Below are 19,849 nucleotides of genomic sequence, written 5' to 3' on the forward strand. Positions count from 1 at the left end.
TCGGTGGTTCTAAGAATTCAGCAGACGGTCCGAGCCAAAAAGATGATTTTTATGATGGCAGGTCCTTGAGTACTGATGCGGATTTGATTGCAAGGCGGATGGTAGTTTGTGATGCAATGGGAGAAGGTTTAAAGCAGTCACCGTTCAGCTCTCATGACCTGTTTTTCCAGCGACCGACTGCTGACCTTCTTTCTTATTTTAAAAATTTCTATACTCCAGAGGAAGTGAAACAGAGGGGAATTTCTTGTGCTGATGATATTTACTGGCATAATTGCAGAGTTTTGGTCCCTGCATCGTTGCAGACTAGGATTTTAATATGTACCACGATTCACCTGCGGTGGGACATCCGGGCATAGCAAGGACATTGGGAACTTTGACGCGAACTTTCTCATGGCCTGGAGTAAAGGCGGCGGTCATCAGGTACATCAAGGGCTGCAACTCCTGCCAACGTGTAAAGGCAAGACGGATTGCCCCGGAAGGGAAATTGGTCTCAATTGTTGCAGATCGTAAACCCTGGAGTGTCATTGGTATGGACATGATTGTGAATCTTCCGTTGTCGGCCGCACTGCCAGCATAATTGGCTGGGTTGAAGTTATCCCAGTGGAACTGGGATGAACTCAACCAATTTAAACTCGGTTGATCTCAACTGATGAAATATAAATCCAAGGTACCCCCCTTGGGTTTATATTTCATTGGATGAGATCAACCCATTTTAAATTGGTTGAGTGCATCCCGGTTAAACTGGGATGACTTCATCTTAGCCAAATATGCTGGCAGTGCCGGCTTTGATTCTATTCTGGTGGTAGTGGATTTGTTAAGCAAGTTGACCCATTTTATTCCTTGCAGGGAGGCTTCTTCTTTGGCAGTTTTGGCTGGCCTTTTTAAGAAACACATCTTTTGTCTACATGGTTTGCCGGATAAGATTGTATTGGACAGAGGTAGTACCTTTGTCAGTGACTTTTGGAAATCGTTAACGCAATTGTTGGGAATCAGATCAGCCTTGTTGACGGCTTATCACCCGCAGACGGATGGCCAAACCAAGCAAATGAATCAAGTTGTGGAGGATTACCTCCAACATTTCTGTTCCTATTACCAGGACAACCGGGATAGGTTTCTGGACATGGCTGAGTTTTCAATAAACAACTCGGATTTGGAGAGTTTGAAAATCTCTCCATTTTTCTTTACCTATGGCTTCCATCCTTGTTTTAATGTAATTACTCAAAACACGGGACGCAAGGGGGTAGATGATTTTATTGTTGAGTTACAGTTAACTCAGGAGACGGCCATGGAATGCCTACGTCAAGCTTGTATTGAACAAGCTATGTATTATAATAAGGGTAGGTGTGACGCTCCAGTTTATCAGCAGGGAGATGAAGTTTTATTGCTCCGCAAATTTATTCGGTCGTGATGGGTTAACTCTAAGTTAGATTATAGGTACATCGGACCTTTCAAGGTTGTTAAAATGATTGGTAAGAATGCGGTGGAGCTGGATTTCGCTGCAGACTATCTAAAACTTCATCCTGTGTTTAATGTGTCCTTGCTGACTCGTTACGTTAGTCCGGTTTCAGTAACGGGACGGTTGTCTAAATTGGGAATTAAGGACAAGTATTACAATGACGGACAGGTTGTGGATTGGTCTAAGATTAAGGCAATTCTGGAAATGCGCAGTACGGCAAAGGGTAAGACGGACTATCTTATTTCATGGCAGAACTCTACACCGGGCAAAGATACGTGGGTTTCCCAAAATCATATCCCGGTGTCAGTTAATGATTTACTCAATAGATTCAGGAAAGTTTGGGATTTGAAGTTGAAAAAGGGTAAGAATAAAGGTAAGAAAAATAATTCAGAAGGGTAGTAGGCGAGCCTTATTTTGTATCAAATGACTTTGATAATTTGTAGTTCATGCGCTGCTATGCGCTAATGAAGGTAAGCCAGGATGCCTCAATCATGATTGAATCTCCTTGGCAGGATTACTTTACTATTGATCAATGACATATTCTTTTCTGTCATGATGTCATTGGTTTGATTTATGTTTTGTTGACCTACTCTTTGCTTTGTGAATTGTCTTCCCTTCCTTCTTTCCTCTCTTTCTCTATCGTGATATTCTTTGTCATAGTTCTCCTCACAAATAAAGTTATCAATCCTCCGAAGAAATTCAAATCTTAAGGTTATAACTCAGAAACCAATAAACTCTTATACATATAAACTTCATCCACGTGACTTGGGAGAACTTCACAATCTTATATTTCCTAAGTTTACTAAGCAAGCAATTGGCGAACTATCCTCTTGGATAAGTTTCATAGCCATTATAGCAGACTGTTTAGTAGGCCAGGCCTCACAGCTAAGCAGAGTCTCAACATACTGCATAGCCTGAGCTAATCCATAAAATTACATGGACTAAAACTGGAATAAAGCTGGACAAAATCAGGTATGCAGCATTGTATCAGCCTGGATCTGGCATGTCAACTGAAACCAGTTTCTCAAGTTTTTTTCATAGTGGCGCCTGTGTCAAGAAAATTAAATTTATCATTCTCTCCAAAATTGTCAGACTCATAGTGCAAACAATCTTGCTGGAACGGCCTTGCGAGGCCGATGGCACATTTTTTTTCAGATTTGAGTAGAAAAATGTTTTGAATAATACTGATCCCGGGAACATTGCTGCTTTGATGCCCCCCTCTGAGCCTCCGCTACGACTCGCCCCCACGAGCCTCGCGACCCATGAAGCAATAATCTCTGGGAGTTGATAATGGAGGGTTAAGAAAATACCTGCGAAATTGCTGCAGTTCAGAAAGCGGCCCAAGTTATCCTTTTCTCCATGTTAGGCGTGACTTACGTTGGAAAATTGATTTTTCGAGAACCGCCACCTTGGAAGACCATAGCCAAGAAGAATATAACCAGCTCTGTTCCACCGTCAAGAGCGGCAGATAAGATATAGTTAAACTTGGTGAACCTGGAGCCGAGAGGTTGTATGTAAGACAAGCGAAGATCAGAGAACGTTAACATGTACGGGGGTAGGTAAACTAATATCACTTACCAACGGGTTCGGTACTTGCGCGCCCAGAACTGTGAAATTAGCCCTATGATAATACGCATTGGTTCTCCAGCGTAGGCCGCTTGAAAAGCATGCAAATGTTTACCCTCAAGATGAAGACGCTTTGATAAACTTCAAATGACTCACATGTGTACATGCTAACGACGATTCCACAAAAGAGGGCTACATTGATGGCACCGAGTTTGTATCGCGGCCAGATTTTTTGAGCGACGAAAAACGGGATGGGAAGAAACAGTCCGACCAAAATTCCCCAGCTAACCGCCGACTTCATTTGTCAATAAATAAGAATTATATTCAACAAGCTATGAAGAGGCTTTTGTCAGAACCAATTCGGGGAAAAACAAGGAAGGCTCACATATTTTTGACCAAAAAGAAACATGCGCCTAGAAAAAATTCCCCAGCTATGACACCAATCGCCATGCGGTTTGAGTAGGTGTTTGCCTTTTGTTTCTGTGGTCAAATGGAAGCACAAACCTAACAGAATGCGCCTGATACGCAGCAACTTCAGCCCCTGAGAAGACACCGTCCCCGTTGGGCGAAAGCAAGACCTCGCGCTTATTCTTCACGATGGTTTTCACAACTATCAGGGAGAACAAGCTTCCAATAGTGCAGCCGAGCAATTGAGAGTACACCACGAGAATTTGTGGTAGGTGTATGTACTGTCCGTATTTCATATCTCTTAGAATGATAATGCCTTGTATGGCACTTTTGCACAATCAATTCAACCAAATCCAGAGAAGTTGATGATGAGTAGTTTAGAACAATTTGAAATGCCAGACACAAAATGATTGGGAGAGAACACACCTGGATCCTCCGTAGAGTGTAAACCACATGTTCCCGAAAACGTTCCCCGGGAACAGAAGGCCGCCCAACATTTGTACACCACCAGTGAACCGTGTTCTGAAACCGGCAATCGCATTTATAAATCCTACTGCCAGACTACAGTGTGCGGGTCAGCTGAAACGCCACCTCACTTTATGAGATACCTGGGTAGTATTAGATGCTGCTAGAAATACTCACGTCATCAAGAAAGATAATGCCAAAGCAACAACTAAGCCTACGAAAGAAATTCCCGAGTTTACAAGCGATGCCATCCCGAGAGTCAAGGCAATGGCAACAACCGAGATCGCTGCAAACCCCCTGAGAGCGGATGGTGAAAATGTTAAGACTAAAAAAGGGGCAATTACAATATGTTGTTATGCGGGCGTACCATAGCGGGAAATCCTTGTATTTCATGCACTCTAATCGATGCGGGTCAATTCCTTGGGAAGTTTTGGATTTCTTGAAAACCGAACCGACAAGGTGGTAGTTATGCAACAAAACATGCGAAATGGAACTGGTTAAAAAAACCGAAGCCAAAACCTGGACTACGTAGAAGGTGGCGGTGAAAAATGGAAGTCCGGTTCTTTGTATGAATTCCTCGTTAGCTGTCCCGTCTGAATTAATAGCCTGACGATACGGATATGGTTTCCCGTCAGCAGTAAGTAGACTGGCAGACATGAACGGAAAGTTTTGAATCAAGCCGGCACCTGAATCATATTGCTCAAAATCTAGTCAGTGGTTTGATAAAAAAACCCAACTCATTGCAGATATCTCACCAAACCAGGATTTTGAATAAACCAGAAAAAAGGCCAGAATAGAAAACACCAAAACAAAAAATTCGTGGATCTAAAATGACCAGACAGCGCTGGAAACTTAATTCCGAGGACCAGGACTTTTCGTTTAGTAACTTGAGAATTTGAAAACCTACTTGCGTATTGAGAGGCGTATACAGTGGTCCCCGGCCACCGACCAGTGACCAATCTGCTGATATGCTGAAAATTCCCATGCCTTCAAATGGTCGAGCTCCTCCAAAAATGGTCGTGATCAGTGGATTTTTCGGTAAAGTTAAACAGAAGACACTGATGGCTTGGACAGCCGGCGTTATGTATGTGGGGAATATTTCGTCTTGACCCCCGAAATTAAAAAAAGAGAAGTCACTTGTCAGACACGTCGTACGCGTACTTGGAAACTGTTTTATGGAGCAAGTCTCCCTTTCCTGATTTGATGAGTTCTCAACTTACAAATCGCGGCTGCGAGGAAAGCCTTCTTGAAGAACTTGACTTGGTCATCGGATTCAGATCCCACTTTAAACAATGAATTCAAAAGAGCGACACTTGGAAGCATTTCACTGGGGAAAAAAATCCGTCAAAAAACAAAATGATCTAGATGACCGGGTGTGCCTTACGGAAATATAGTGCGAGAGGGATAAATGAGGATGGGCTGTAGCAATCCCGCCCATGCAAATCCAAGTAGTTGCGAGCTCATTGTAATCCCAAACCAAACGCCGTAACTTAAAATCCGGTCAAAGTACAGTTCGTACGCTGAAATGATCTGTATTGATAATAGTCATTCAGGAGATATCGAACTGATGTTTGATTACATAGATTCAAAAACGGGCCAAATTCACCTCGGCTGTCACCGTTGAACCGCTTGCTGTGGTTCCCATTAAAGCGGAGAATCCTGCCTCTTTCTTAAATTTGTATGGTGAATTGTCGAGTTCAATAAGCGTTAGAAGTAGAAATCTCATCAGCTTACTGCTAGAAGATCGGAAAATCGAATTGCAGTAGAATGATGGGGTAGTTCAAGAGTGAGAGTTCACACCAAACTGAAAGGCCCCGGATTCCACCATCTAGGGCCCGGGATAAATGCGCAACTTCGTCCAATGAGCACCGAAGCTATCTGATTAAAGCTGAATCCGTCAGTGACTAGACCATATCACATGTGAGGGTGAAAACTTACTTGAAGGAACATTATTTTTATCGACATATGAACAGGCTTGAAAAAGAATAGCTAGTTGATCGGACATAAAAGCTGCTTCAATAATTCAATTTCAAGGAGCTTGATGACAAGAGTGGATTCTTACCTGTGTAACTGAAACGCCAAAGGCGGAAAGAACTACACCAATCAAAACAGATCTCACGGTCATGATTGGAGACTCGGGATCATCTTTCACCGGTACTATCTCTATTATTTCTTCAGTCACAGGTGTTTCAATCTTCTGGTGTTCTTCTAGACCCTTCATCTGAGCAGTTGGTGACAAGTCCAGGTGTTGTTGCGATGAACTGAGTTTGAAAGTATCAGAATTTGGACTACAGGGATGATTTTCTTCGGTAATGCCTGTTAGGTCTTGATTTGTCGTGTTTGGAGGCATATGAATTGGTATTTTATTGAAGTTGATTAGAGATTCGCTTGATTCAATCCCTTTTTCTTGGAGAGAATCATCCGCGATGGTTTCTTGAGGCCGATATGGGCCTACCAGTGGGTCCATCTATGATCTATCCAATAAATGTGAATGACTGAGGGAGTGGTAGCTTTGTCTCCTGTTCAGGAGGAGAATGTGATTTCGGAAGCTGGGAATTATTGGCCTCTTGAGTCGACAGATGTAAGCAAGTACATACATAATTTATTTATATCGCTAGGATTCAGGACATGGACAGCAAGCTGGATTAATGTTCGAGGTATGTATTCATTCTCAGCTGCGCCCAAATCTTAAACCATTTCGAACAACCGCACAATCAAGGTGTCGGTGGAGGCGCCCAGGACCTGCGATATCCCTTGGCACATGACAATGATTTGTTCCCGAGTATCCCCGCCGTTGGATTCATTCGGCAATAGCGTCTAGATTAGTCTTTGGCACTCGCAGAAAAATTAAGCCCGGGCCCGGGTCAATTTTGCGAGCCCACAATTACGAAAATTCTTCAAATTCTTTTTTCTTTCAAAAAGGAAACATATTTACTTTGATTTGAAGTCCATGAAGACATAACAATGGGACTTGTATACCATGACCGGCCAACCATAAACTCTTTTAACCAGTCGAGATAAGGTGAGCGATGTAAATTTGCTCGCGATTGGGTACTAAAACTTGATTGAAGCCGTTGTCTCGAACTTAACTAAGTCCCTCTCTTGCCTGAGGCTTTGCCGGAGGGACTGATGACTTATCAGGAATTCTTGCATGAGAGAACCGGATATTTCAGCCCTAATTTCGTTACATCCGCCGTATGGCCCGTATCTCATGTAACTCTCAACCATCATTCACAAGACCAACTTTTTATGCATTGCATGCTTTTTCTCATATTTTACACATTTTTCAGATTCTCTATTTCTTAACTCAAAGTTTTTGAACATCTGATTGAGAAAATAATAATTCAATAAAAATACAGCGCTTTGGCTGAGCGCGCTCGGAACTTTTCTGTGTTATCCGGTCAATTTCTTCAAAAATGTGACTTTTCAAAAAACAAAAAAAGGGATGAAGATTGAGGCAAGGGAGTCTGATATTATATGAGAAGGAGGGGCAGATGCAGGCGTACCATCCACCAAAAACTTAGAAGGTTTGCAATGGTCAGAGTTGAGTTCTGGTGGTTCAAAGGAAAACACCACCAAAACAAAAATATCTCTCATGCAAGAATCCCTGATTAGTCATAAGTCCCTCCGGCAAAGCCTCAGGCAAGAGAGGGACTTAGTTAAGTTTGCCGTTGTCTGAGGAATTGGAATGACGCATGAACCAAATTTTTCGTGCTGGTGGGTTAGGCTTTGTAAAACAGATTTAAAAGAGAGAAGAACCCATTCAGCATGCACTTTGGATGAGCATCACAACTGCTGCCCAATGAACGTCTCCGGTATGCCTTTTAATACACATGGATTTGAACCAGAGCTTCTTACCTCTTGATAAGCAACAATAATATTTACTAGAGGCTATGGCAGCTTTGCCGTTGCACTCCCAGGTCTCAGCATCTAAGCTGTATGGAATAATTGTGATCCTCATGAAGTGATCTCTGGATTTACTATTCAATAATGGTGTTTAAATTTGAAATCATAAATTTTTAAGCATAATATCATAAAATCAAAAAGCTTTTGATTGCTGATTTTTTATGTACTGTTTAAAAATTAACACTCTCCTTTAAGTGTTTGGGTGATACACATTTTTTTGGCTTGAAGGTTTATGATTTTATTCTAGCCAAAGTCTGCTGATGGAAAGCCTCTTCCTCAGGATATACAGACATATGGTCTTGCAAGCGTGTCTGGGCACATGTCCAACTCCTGCTTGGCCAGGATCAATCTCTGGGCCAATGGAATATGTGACTTGGAATGCACACTGCACATGCCAGTGATCAGACTCTGGCCCTTGTCTCTGCCTTGAAACTCGAAGGCAGCAACAACATACCCTTGAGGAGGGTAAATGTTTCTCCTGGATGGCAGGCACAGCTTTTGCCGGTGTGGCACCCTCACTTGAAATCAGCCCAGCGGGGCTTTGTCCCAAACCCGAGAAGCTTTGCCATGTGCCAAGCAGGGGTTGGGAGTGTGCCAGGCGGGCTTTTGGATTGGCCAAGCGGGCTTTGGGATTGGCTAAGCGGGCTTGGGGATTGGCCAAGCGGGCTATGTGATTGGCCACACATGCTTGGCCTTTTTTGGCTGAACTTTGGCATGTGCCCAAACTGGCTCACAACACCATACTTCAGGAATATATTAGTTAATCATAGACATTGATCTGACCAGATTGATGTTTTCAAAGTTTTATCAAATCATCAGATGGGTAGAATATACTTCTAAGATTGAGATCCCATCGTTCTCTCAGGTTGGTCTTTAGGCCACAGTACCTTTTGATTGAGTCAAATTAATATTCCCTGAATTAAAAGTAGTTCCAGCCTGAATGTACTCCAAAATTTTACTATGTGCACTCCACATTTTTGGCTTTTCCTCCATTTCTATGTGCAAACCAAGCCTTGTAATTCAATTTACTTTTCTGACAACTTTTACTTTGGTTGTCTGAGAGGTTGGAAATATCCTGAGGGTTAAGTTTGATGAAGTTTGGGAAAAAATGTAAACAGTTACAAAGACAGCTAGCACGCAAGGCTCAAGATTGGGCATTTGAGGTTTTGCATGGATATCACTTGATTGCAAATGGTGCAAATCTGTTGGCATCAGTTCAAATCCTGGTCTATTGCTAGAATGAATCATTGTTTGCGCAGACCAACAAGACTGACTGCTAGAGTGTAAGTTCACCATGATTGAAATCAAGTTAGTGTCCAACCTTGTCAAAGATCTTGAAACATGAAGATTGTGTTGAGAGGTTTGTTGATCTGATGTTTAGATTTGTTGGTCAGATATTGGAGGAATTTACAGAGAAAGTAGTGACTTGGCAATCTGAGATGTGTGGGTGTTGTACCACATTGTAGAGAAGTTGAGCCCCTCTTGATGACGAGCACAGACTGGTCATTGAGAGGAGGTTTTGATGACTGGTGGTCTGTACTGGTCATTGAGGTTCATCAATGTTACTCCCCTTGATGACTGGTACAGACCAGTCATTGAGGAGAGGTGTGACTCACCTTGATGAACGGATGGCAAGAAGATATGAGTCCACTCAGTGACCGGTACAGAAAAGTTATCAAGAGGAGAATCAGTCCCCTCAATGGCCAGTCTGACTGGTCATTGAGAGTTGCGACTCTCCTTGATGACCGGCACAGACCAGTCATGGGGAGGATATCTGAGCTGATCTGAGTCCCCTCAATGACTGGTACAGACCGGTGTGGTGCTCCATCCCAAGCCACAAGTAGTATTTTCAGTATCTTCTTTTACATATCTTCATAATTAAATTTCCCATTACCCCATAACCCTTCCCAAATACTTCATTATTATTGCATATTCAGATTCTACGCCTCATTTCACCTATATTCACTCACACATAGTACCCCTTTATCTTCAATGGTTCAATAGTTATAAAGGATATAAGATTTACAGAAAACATACAGTCTTCATTAGTTACAACACTCATTTCATTAGTAACTTACTTAAATCATCATGGTACATTCCTTCTACAGATATTTCCTCACATATTAGGATGGTTCATGTAGGGTTTTTTTAACCCTGCTGATTTTATAAATCAGCAAGCCTTCCCAGCCAAATTGGCTGGGACCGTGGGATAAACTGTATATTGATCTTGCTGATTTCGGCCCTACGTGAAACGTCCTATTAAACCCTTTACATACATTGCTCATCATGTACTATGCCTATTGTACATATTACATCATTGGATCTGTGCTTACCTATTTCAGTAGTGCTCATCATTACAAGTTGTTACTATGTTCACATCACCTTCCCCATTTGTACAGTCTTTTTTCCCATAGCCAGAATTCCTCTTGACTGCTCATCTTTCAGCTTAACATAAGAGCTGTCTTTCCCCCCCACTTGTAGATTCCCCAGTGAAGATTATGCAGAAATTATAGTAGAAATTCCTCATCACCCATTTGCTTATTGAAAAAATTGCTATTGCCCCTCAACTATTGCTATTGAACATTTCCCATTGCACCTTTGAGCTCACCATTTCTATTGAATCATTGCCATTGCTTCCCCCTCTTCAATTATTGCCCCAACCCTATCATCCTCAGTAGCCAAACAGTAGTTAAGCTCATAGTACTAGTTCCTAAGATCAAGTAGAAATCAGCCACAACTTTTTCTTCTTTTTCTTAGTGTTACTCTCATCCCCTCAGAATTAGTCAGGAAGGGGACTAGAAATCATGGCAGCTCAGACCTGACAGGAGTCCATACCAATGACCGGTCTGTGCCGGTCATTGAGCCAAGTCACACCTCTTGATGACCGGTCTGACTGGCCATTGAGGGAACTCACACCTCTCAATGGCTGGTTGACCGGTCTGACCGGCCACTGAGGGGATGCAGATATCCTCCCAATGACCGGTCTTCACCGTTAATCAATGGGACTGATATCTCCACCCAATGACTGGTCTGTGCCGGTCATTGAGGGGTCACACCTCTTGATGACCAGTGTGGAACTACTCAAAGGGGGGAATAGAGCTTGGAAGGGAGATGGATAGCAACACTAGTAATAATGTAAGCTATTCAAGGATGCTGGTGAGGCTGCCAAAAGATACCAAAGAAGCTGGATTATTGCTCTCCAGTGAGTGATGCCTGGAGATTCAAGGTTTTGAGATAGTTGGTAGATTGCTAATGCAATATCTGGACAAGTGAAAACTGCAAGATACATGCGCATGCCAACCAATCAACAATATTTAGCGCCTATTTGTTCAAATAGCTGTCTCTCAAAGACTGTTGACTGGGTTAACTGAGTGTTGGGAATCATTGGAACAGAAGTTTGCCGGACATCTAACATGTTGTGATCTCTAAGAAATTTGGTGAGGTACGCTTCTTGAGAGAGATACATTTGTTTATCCCCAATACAAGCTATGTTGGCTCCAAGCAGATGTTTTAATTTGCCAATATCGTCCATCTTGAAGCAAGCAGAGATCACATCCTTGAAGCTTTGAACATCCTGACTAAAAATCACCATTTCATCTACATAGACGTGCACAAAACATGCCCATGAAGGCGAATTGCTAACAAATAAACAGGGATCGGCGGTGTGAGAATAGAAGCTGGTTGGTGAGTAGAAAATTCCACTAGCCCCCTTCTTCAAGAATATATGTGTCCAGGATGAGTGATTATTGGTGTCTTGGCTCTGCACTTCTACTTTCCGCTAGCCTTCAGCGCTCCTCAACAAGCCTGATCTATAGCGTAATAATCCGCAAGTGAATAAAGCTCTGCACTCCACAAGCACAAATACACAAATAATCTCCGTAAGCAAAAGATAAGGTCAGATAAAACTCTTCTAATACTCTATTAAGTTGTGGTGTTCCCACTGGTACAGGCAGCAGAGTTCAGTCATCATAAGCAGAGTCAGTGGAAGACATTTCAGGATCAAGATTCAAAACGGTGGAGTAGAATATTCATGATTCTGCTTCCCCCTTCCGCCTCCGCTTCTGCTTCCCCCTTCCGCCTCCGCTTCCGCTTCCCCCTTCTGCCTCCGCTTCCGCCTCTGCCGGAGGTCTCTCAAGCAACAAAAAAGAAAGAAAAGAATGTAGGCCGTAGCTGTTGGATTTCAGAGCTACAGCCTACATTCTATTATTTCTTTTTCCTACTTGTTTCTCTTTACTCTCATTGTCAATTGTACTGCGGCTTTTCTTTCTCTACTATCCTTTCCCACCCTTTTTGTTCCGTTTAGTGTTGTTGATCTCTTTAGTTGTTGTTGCGGAGCGTCTAGCCTGTTGTTGTTGTGCGGTTGCGGATGTGCCTCAGACACAAGGGTTCGGCGCATAGCAAGCTCCGCTGGAGTTAAAGTCTGGAGAGATGGAGACCTTTGTTCCCCATGCAATTCCATCCTGATCCAAGGGGAAGACTATCACTTTCTGAGCATTCTCGATCCCTCTTTGGAGTTTTTCTGAGTATTATTCTGCCATCCTGATCCCATTTCTACACTGATTTTATTTACTCCACGCGCATTCTCTCATCCTCAAGCCTTGTTTATCCAGCTCCACTCTTTGTTGCGGACTCTACTCCGCATTCCTGATTCTTTCTCTCTCTCAAAACAACCGCCAAGGGTATCCATCATCCTTTCTTTTCTCAACAAATACCCCCCCCAACTCTGCTATCATCTTGTATCCCTGATTTCCGCTTGATTTGATGGACCGCCACAAGGGCAGCTACACAGAACTACCTACGGTCTGACACCGTAGGAGCTCCATAACGTCTGTAAGTGTAATTACAATTATGAGTAGTAAATAAGATGATGGAAAAGAAAAGAGAAGAGAAACCGTAAACCTCCACCCCCTTCCTTCCCTCCATGCAATTTGCCGTTCCCACCCGATCCCGCAGATCCAACACTTTCCCACACTAGTCCGTCAGCTCCGCCCACTTTCCCGCATTTCATTGTCCCAGACTCTGCTCCTCTCCAATGCTTGACCTCCCACACCCTCTGTCTAGCCCCCGTCAGTCAGTCTTTCGCCACCACCTCCACCCCAGTTCCACCCGCAGGTGGAACCCGCTTTGGCTGACTTGGCTCACCTGCTGATGCACCGCTGATACCAGTCCACGAGTGTAGTCCGCTGCAGTCCAGCCCTGTCTTTCCGCTCTGGTCCGACTATCCAATCCAAAATCCGCAATCCATGATCCGTGCATTCCATCTGCACGCAACTTTCCATAAGCTTTCTTAGTGTGCTTTCTGATGTCATCCTCAGTGCTTATGTCACCAGAATGCACTCCGTGCTCAGCTGCTCTGTGCATTCCCACCCGCACTATCTCCAAGTGGACATTCTACCACACCTGCCTATATAAATCACCACATCCGCCCCAGTTTTGAAGTCCTGCCCCCAGGATCTTCCCACACTAAGCCACATCTCTTCACACCAATCACCACATCCTTTCCCACACCTCTTCCCCCGTTGTCATGGAATCCTGCGCCCGCTGCATGAAACTTGGCCTCCCTTGTGTCTACTCCCGCGCCGGTTGCACCTGTAACAACTGCCAAGACTCAAAACACTGCTGCTCCTCCTTCACCCCCAAATCCAAGGGTTCTCACAGACGCCGCCAATTGCAAAACCACCCACCACCTCCTGGGTCACAAAGTTCTTGTGTGGAACGTTCCCCGTCCATTATCTCAGGGAAAATCCTGCACCAAATCGCCCTCCGCACACGGTGAGGATCTCATGACGCCTCCTCCCAAGCGTAACGAGTGACTTGCCACGGGCGGCTGCGCCACAGCAGCCTGTAGCAAGTACCAGGAGAGAAGCGGCAGCCAAATGGATGGCCAATGATCAGAAAAAACCCATGCAAATAAATGAAAGTTCCCTGTGGCAGCAGCCAGTTTTATGGAGTGGTCACTGGAGCTAAAATGAGCCTTTAGGAGTTCAAGACAGACTGACCAGTGACTGCATGTCACCATTGTAATGAGTTTCAAAACAAGAGCAAGCAAGATGGGTGGGGAAATGTGATAAATTCAGAGTGGGTATGTACTATCATTCTCATGAAAATCTAGATAAAAAAAAGCAGAAGCCAACTATCCGGGCCTGATTGTTGGTTTTGATGAGAACATTGACAGATTTCAACTGGATACTTAATTTTTCTGTAAAGTATTGGGATCTTCTGCTCTCAACACACTTTTGAAGCTATTTTTCCCCTCATGAATGTTGATGAAGTCTGTTCCGAATTCCCAAGAGGCAAAAGTGTCTGCACGGGCGGCTAGGGGAGTAGATTGCGCACTATCAGGAGAGGTAGACTCGGAGCTGAAGGATGCGCTTCTGCCACTCCTGGAGGCGAAGGAAGAGTGTCTAGAAATCGACGACCCAGATTTGTATGAACCAGGGGTGGTTAAAGAAGGGTGAGCTTCATGCATTGATGCTGGCTCTTCGTGCAGGTGATTTTCATCCGGGAACAGGGCCGTCGAACCAATCTCAAAGGAAGCACGAATTGTGGCTGAGGGATGATCATGAACTGGATACTGGCACGGCTCCTTCTCATGGTCTTCATCCCGGCACAGCTTTTCATAATCATCATCTCTCCATCCGCACCCCGCTTTACATGTTTGACGTGTGCCCTTCTTTGTTGCTAAGCACTGGCGGCTGAGGCCGCGGTCCGGGTCGGTTATTGGAGATCCACACCTACACGTAAGCTGCCGTCCACAATAGTACTCGAATGGTACCAATCCTACCGATCCCTCGCATCCCGGGCATTTTTCGTGCAGACAAATGATCGGACTAATCAAGCTGAGGACGCAGGTGAGCAGGAGGATCCAGCGGGAGGCTGGAGAGTCGCTGGGCATAGTTATTGGGGATGAATATCTAAAACGTAAAGGATCAATGTGAATGACAGTTTCACTGGACGGAAAGAAGATGATGATTAATGGAATAAAACCAAAATGCCAGAATATAGCACGAGCTAGATGGTTTTCCTTACCGATCTCAATAAAGATGTTGGAGAGAGATGAGCAGGAAATTCCTTCAAAAAGACTAGAAATGATGATTACTCCAAGTGACCAATAGCCAGAAAGATCCAAGCAAGTGATCAATCTCAAGTAATCTAAAACCAGATGGGAAATTTACAAAAGCGCGGCCCCAATCTTCTCGTTTAAATAAATGAGTAATAAACCTGCCGAATTCCATCGATCTTGCAGATGTTGTGAGGGCATCATGAATTGGTGGTGGGTTCAAACCAACTTCATCCTTCAAACTCATACCCTCGGCCGCACTCTTCATACGTAATGATGCCAGGGCAAAGACGAGCTACCTGAGGGAATCATGTATATATCTCCGGTCGAAAGTTTCAAGATGTCAAGTAGATCCATATCAAAATATCTACTTGGTGACAACCGGTTCTGTTTGTTGGCAGTGGCTTCAGAGGAGTTGCTGTCACGGGGCTCGCTCGTACCAGCCCGGATGAGGGTGCTCAAATTGAGTAATCGTACTTCAGCCCGAGAACTCCCGCCAATGATTTCCCGTAGGACTCAGTGGAATACATAGTCTGGGTATTACGCACACGATTGAACACCGGAAGCGCCAGATCGGCAACCGAACAGCAAGGAAATACTCAAAAACACAGGAATCATCACATATGCTCATGCTGAAAGGGTTTCAGCTATTTGTGTTTGTGTGTACGTAGTCGTTTTAACAGTATTTGGGTAGAGAACTTTGTAGGCTTGTATCAGTGATGTTTGCGCAGGTTTGCGTACGAGTTCCACCTCAGTCTCGATTCCCGGTTTCCTCTCGAACTTAACACAATTCCCTCCCGTGCTCGCGGGGTGCGAGCACCCTCCCGCCAGGGCCTCCCGCCAGGGCCTCCCGCCAGGGCCTCCCGCCAGGGCCTCCCGCCAGGGAGGGACTTACACATATTAGGGGGGTTTACGTTAGCCTGATTTCGAAATCAGTCTAAAAACCATGCTAAAAATTGAGGTCTGCTCATGCAATGCAAGGATATTCTAGAAAATAAATAGAGTTCTCAGCAAGATCTCCCCTGTAAAGGCCTTGCTGAAAGGAATGCTTATGCAGTATTTTGTTTAAGGGCCTGTACCATAGCTACTCAAAAAGCAGTTTTTTGGCCGGAAATCTGCTTTTCTTACAGAAAACAGGTTCCCCTCAAAAACGTGTACCACAGCACCCGTTTTTGGGGGGATCTGATGAGCTAAACTGCGCTGAGGACAGCGGGCACGATGTGGGCGGTGTTCAAGGTTCGTGGAAGGATGATGATATTTCATCAGACTGAGAAGAAAGAAAACAAAAACAGGAGAGAAAGAGAGAAAAGACTGAAGAAACAGACCTGAGGACAGCGGGCACGATGTGGGCGGTGTTCGAGGGTCGTGGAAGGATGATGAAAGGGTCCTTCCACACCCGCTGCCTCAGATGAACTACATACAACTCGTGACATGTATGTGAAATGATAAAAGACATGGGAGAAGCAGAAACCGGAAACAAAACCTGAGTAATGTACTCAACACCCCCCCTTGCTGAAACCATGGAAAGAAAAGAAGAAGAAAAAAATGAAGGAAAAGAGAGAAAGAAAGAGAAAAAGAAAAGAGAAAGGGAGTTATGGCAGAGAAGTGGATGAGAGACAAAGTATAGAGAGGAGAGAGGAATTTGGGAAGAAGAGATAAATAAAAAAAATTCAGAGATGGGTCATTTGACGATACCAAACATTTCACAATGTCTTTCCAGGGAGACACAAGGTAGTGGCTTGGTGAGCATGTCCGCAAGCATGTTCTTTGTTGAGACATGTAGAAGAGCGATTCCGGCGTTTTGGACACATTCTCGTATGAAATGATAACGTGCATGGATGTGCTTCGTGCGGGTGTGGTGCTCGGGGTTCATTGCAAGTGCCTCAGCGCCTTCGTTATCAACATGCAGAGGGATAGCGGTGTCGGGGCGAAGACAAAGTTCCGTCAGGACGTGGCGAAGCCACATGCCTTCTTTGCAGGAATCCAAAAGCGCCTTGTATTCGGCCTCCGTGCTCGACAGAGAAACGGTGGCTTGTTTCCGGGACTTCCAAGAGATAGCACCGTCTCCGATGCGATAGGTGTAGGCTGAAGTGGAGCGACGGTCATCCCACTACCAAGATGGATGAATTTGCAATGTCGTATATTGATCAATTTATATTGATCATTTTTTTTTTTTTATTATTCTTCTTGATACCTTTGTCTGTTTTCCATGTCTCCTTAATACTATTCTATAATCTCTCTCCTTCCCCCTGTGTTAGCTTCAAGGCACAGGCATCTTTTTTTTTTTTTGCCGAATAACATTCATAAATTTCTACATACACCATTCAATTCTTCCTGAAAAAAAGACATTGCAAGTTTTAGGATGAATCCAGGGTGGCTGAGGGTTGTCAATTTTTTTTCTTTTTCTTTTTTTTTTTACTTCCACCATTGATCTTTTATCCGAAGTCTGCAAATCAACTTTTTTTCTCAAAATAGGAAAAACATTGACCCCTGACCTCTCTCATGATACCATCCTGCACACATTTTTAATTTGGTTGGTTGAACTTGCTCAAGATATTGCATATCATACTTGAAGTGCTACATGCATAGGAGGCCTTTTTGAAATTGGTTTACCATGGTTTAGCATATTTTTGTCAGGTTCTTTTTTTTTATCTACTTTTGTTTTCAACCACAGATTAATGAGGAATATTTCCACATAAAATTTCATTGGATAATTTTTCTGCATATAAAACCCAGAAATAATGTATTTGGGGTCACATCCATTATGCAGCAGCTACAATCTGATCAGTTGCCAAATCTGACTACTTTGTTAGTTTCTTGGTATTTCTGCAACTATATCTCAACACAGCCTGGGAATTTTTCCATAAAATTGGTAAAAAAATGTTTAAAAGCCCCCATAGATTCATTGTGTACCTTGAATGACCACAAAATCCCCAAATGTAGCTGCTAATATCTGATCAGTGGCCAAATATCACTAATTTGGTAGTTTCTTGGTGTTTCTGCCACTATATCTCAACACAGCCTGGGAGTTCTTCCATGATATTGGTTTCAAAATGATCCATAGTCCCCAAGGATTCATTGCGTACCTGAAATGACCACGAAACTCCCTAATGTAGCCCCTACGACCTGATCAGTTGCCAAATATCACTAATTTGGTAGTTTCTTGGTGTTTCTGCCACTATATCTCAACACAGCCTGCGGGTTCTTCCATGATATTGGTATCAAAATTTTCACTAGCCCCCAAGGATCCATTGTGTACCTTAAATGACCACAAAACCCCCAAATGTAGCAGCTACAATGTGATCAGTTGCCAAATATCATTAATTTGGTAGTTTCTTGGTGTTTCTGCCACTAGATCTCAGCCCAGCGTGGGAGTTCTTTGATTATATTGGTACCAAAATGATCTAACACCCTTAAAGATTCATTGTGTACATTGAATGACCACAATACCCCCAAATGTAGCAGCCACACTGTGATCAGTTGCCAAATATCACTAATTTGGTAGTTTGTTGGTGTTTCTGCCACTATATCTCAGCCCAGCATGGGAGTTCTTCCTTCATATTGGTACCAAAATGTTTAAATGCCCTCAAAGATGAATTTTGTTCCTTGGATGACCACAAAACCCCCAAATGAAGCAGCTACAATGTGAATGGTTGCCAAATATCACTAATTCGGCAACTGATCACATTTTGGCTGCTACACTTGGGGTTTTTCTGGTCATTCGAGGTACTCAATCAATCTTTGAGTTTCGATCATTTTGTTACCAATATCATGGAAGAAATCCCATGCTGCGCTGAGATATAGTGGCAGAAACACCAATAAACTACCAAATTAGTGATATTTTGCAACTGATCACATTGTATCTGCTACATTTGGGGGTATTGTGGTCATTTAGGGTACAAAATGAATCTTCAGGGGCATTTAATCATTTTGGTACCAATATCATGGAAGAACTCCCATGCTGCACTGAGATATAGTGGCAGAAACACCAAGAAACTACCAAATTAGTGATATTTGGCAACTGATCACATTGTGGCTGCTAAACTTGGGGGTTGTGTGGTAATTCAAGGTACAAAATCAATCTTTGAGGGCATGCAATCATCTTGGTACCAATATCATGGAAGAACTCCCATGATGCGGTGAGATATAGCGGCAGAAACACCAAGAAACTACCAAATTAGTGATATTTGGCACCTGATCACAATGTGGCTGCTACATTTGGGGGTATTGTGGTCATTCAATGTACAGAATGAATCTTCAGGGGCATTTGATCATTTTGGTACCAATATCATGGAAGAAATCCCACTCTGCGCTGAGATATAGTGGCAGAAACACCAAGAAACTACCAAATTAGTGATTTTGGCAACTGATCACATCGTAGCTGCTAAATTTGGGGTTTTTGTGGTCATTCAAGGTACACAATGAATCATTGGGGGCATCTGAACATTTTGGTACCAATATCATGGAAGAACTTCCATGCTGCGTTGAGATATAGTGGCAGAAACACCAAGAAACTACCAAATTAGTGATATTTGGCAACTGATCACATTGTGGCTGCTACATTTGGGGTTTTTTTGTTCATTCAAGGTACACAATGAATCTTCAGGGGCATTTGATCATTTTGGTACCAATATCATGGAAGAACTCCCAAGCTGCGCTGAGATATAGTGGCAGAAACACCAAGAAACTACCAAATTAGTGATATTTGGCAACTGATCACATCGTAGCTGCTACATTTGGGGTTTTTGTGGTCATTCAAGGTACACAATGAATCATTGGGGGCTTGAGATCATTTTGGTACCAATATAATGGGAGAAATCCCACGCTGTGCTGAGATATAGTGGCGGAATCACCAAGAAACTACCAAATTAGTGATATTTGGCAACTGATCACATTGTAGCTGCTACATTTGGGGTTTTTGTGGTCATTCAAGGTACACAATGAATCATTGGGGGCATGTGAACATTTTGGTACCAATATCATGGAAG

At 43.4% G+C, this 19,849-nt stretch overlaps 2 protein-coding genes across 2 annotated transcripts; both read right to left on the reverse strand.

Annotated features, from left to right (window-relative positions):
* Nucleotides 1-2,687: 2,687 nt before the first annotated feature.
* Nucleotides 2,688-6,362, reverse strand: PtA15_2A771 (uncharacterized protein; the record flags this gene model as incomplete). Its single annotated transcript, XM_053166826.1, has 17 exons — nt 2,688-2,766; nt 2,834-2,950; nt 3,035-3,113; nt 3,179-3,317; nt 3,408-3,453; nt 3,527-3,757; nt 3,857-3,991; nt 4,073-4,192; nt 4,263-4,581; nt 4,651-4,720; nt 4,803-4,999; nt 5,116-5,222; nt 5,280-5,425; nt 5,502-5,564; nt 5,696-5,773; nt 5,834-5,884; nt 5,958-6,362. 17 exons carry the CDS (start codon nt 6,360-6,362, stop codon nt 2,688-2,690), a joined length of 2,382 nt encoding a protein of 793 aa, XP_053018009.1.
* A 7,629-nt stretch (nt 6,363-13,991) lies between these two features.
* On the reverse strand, nt 13,992-14,696 carry PtA15_2A772 (uncharacterized protein; the record flags this gene model as incomplete). The annotated part of the gene is made up of 1 exon (XM_053166827.1): nt 13,992-14,696. One exon carries the CDS (start codon nt 14,694-14,696, stop codon nt 13,992-13,994), a length of 705 nt encoding a protein of 234 aa, XP_053018010.1.
* Nucleotides 14,697-19,849: the final 5,153 nt, after the last annotated feature.

Source organism: Puccinia triticina, chromosome 2A (genome assembly GCF_026914185.1).
Source record: "Puccinia triticina chromosome 2A, complete sequence".
Lineage (NCBI taxonomy): Eukaryota > Fungi > Basidiomycota > Pucciniomycetes > Pucciniales > Pucciniaceae > Puccinia > Puccinia triticina.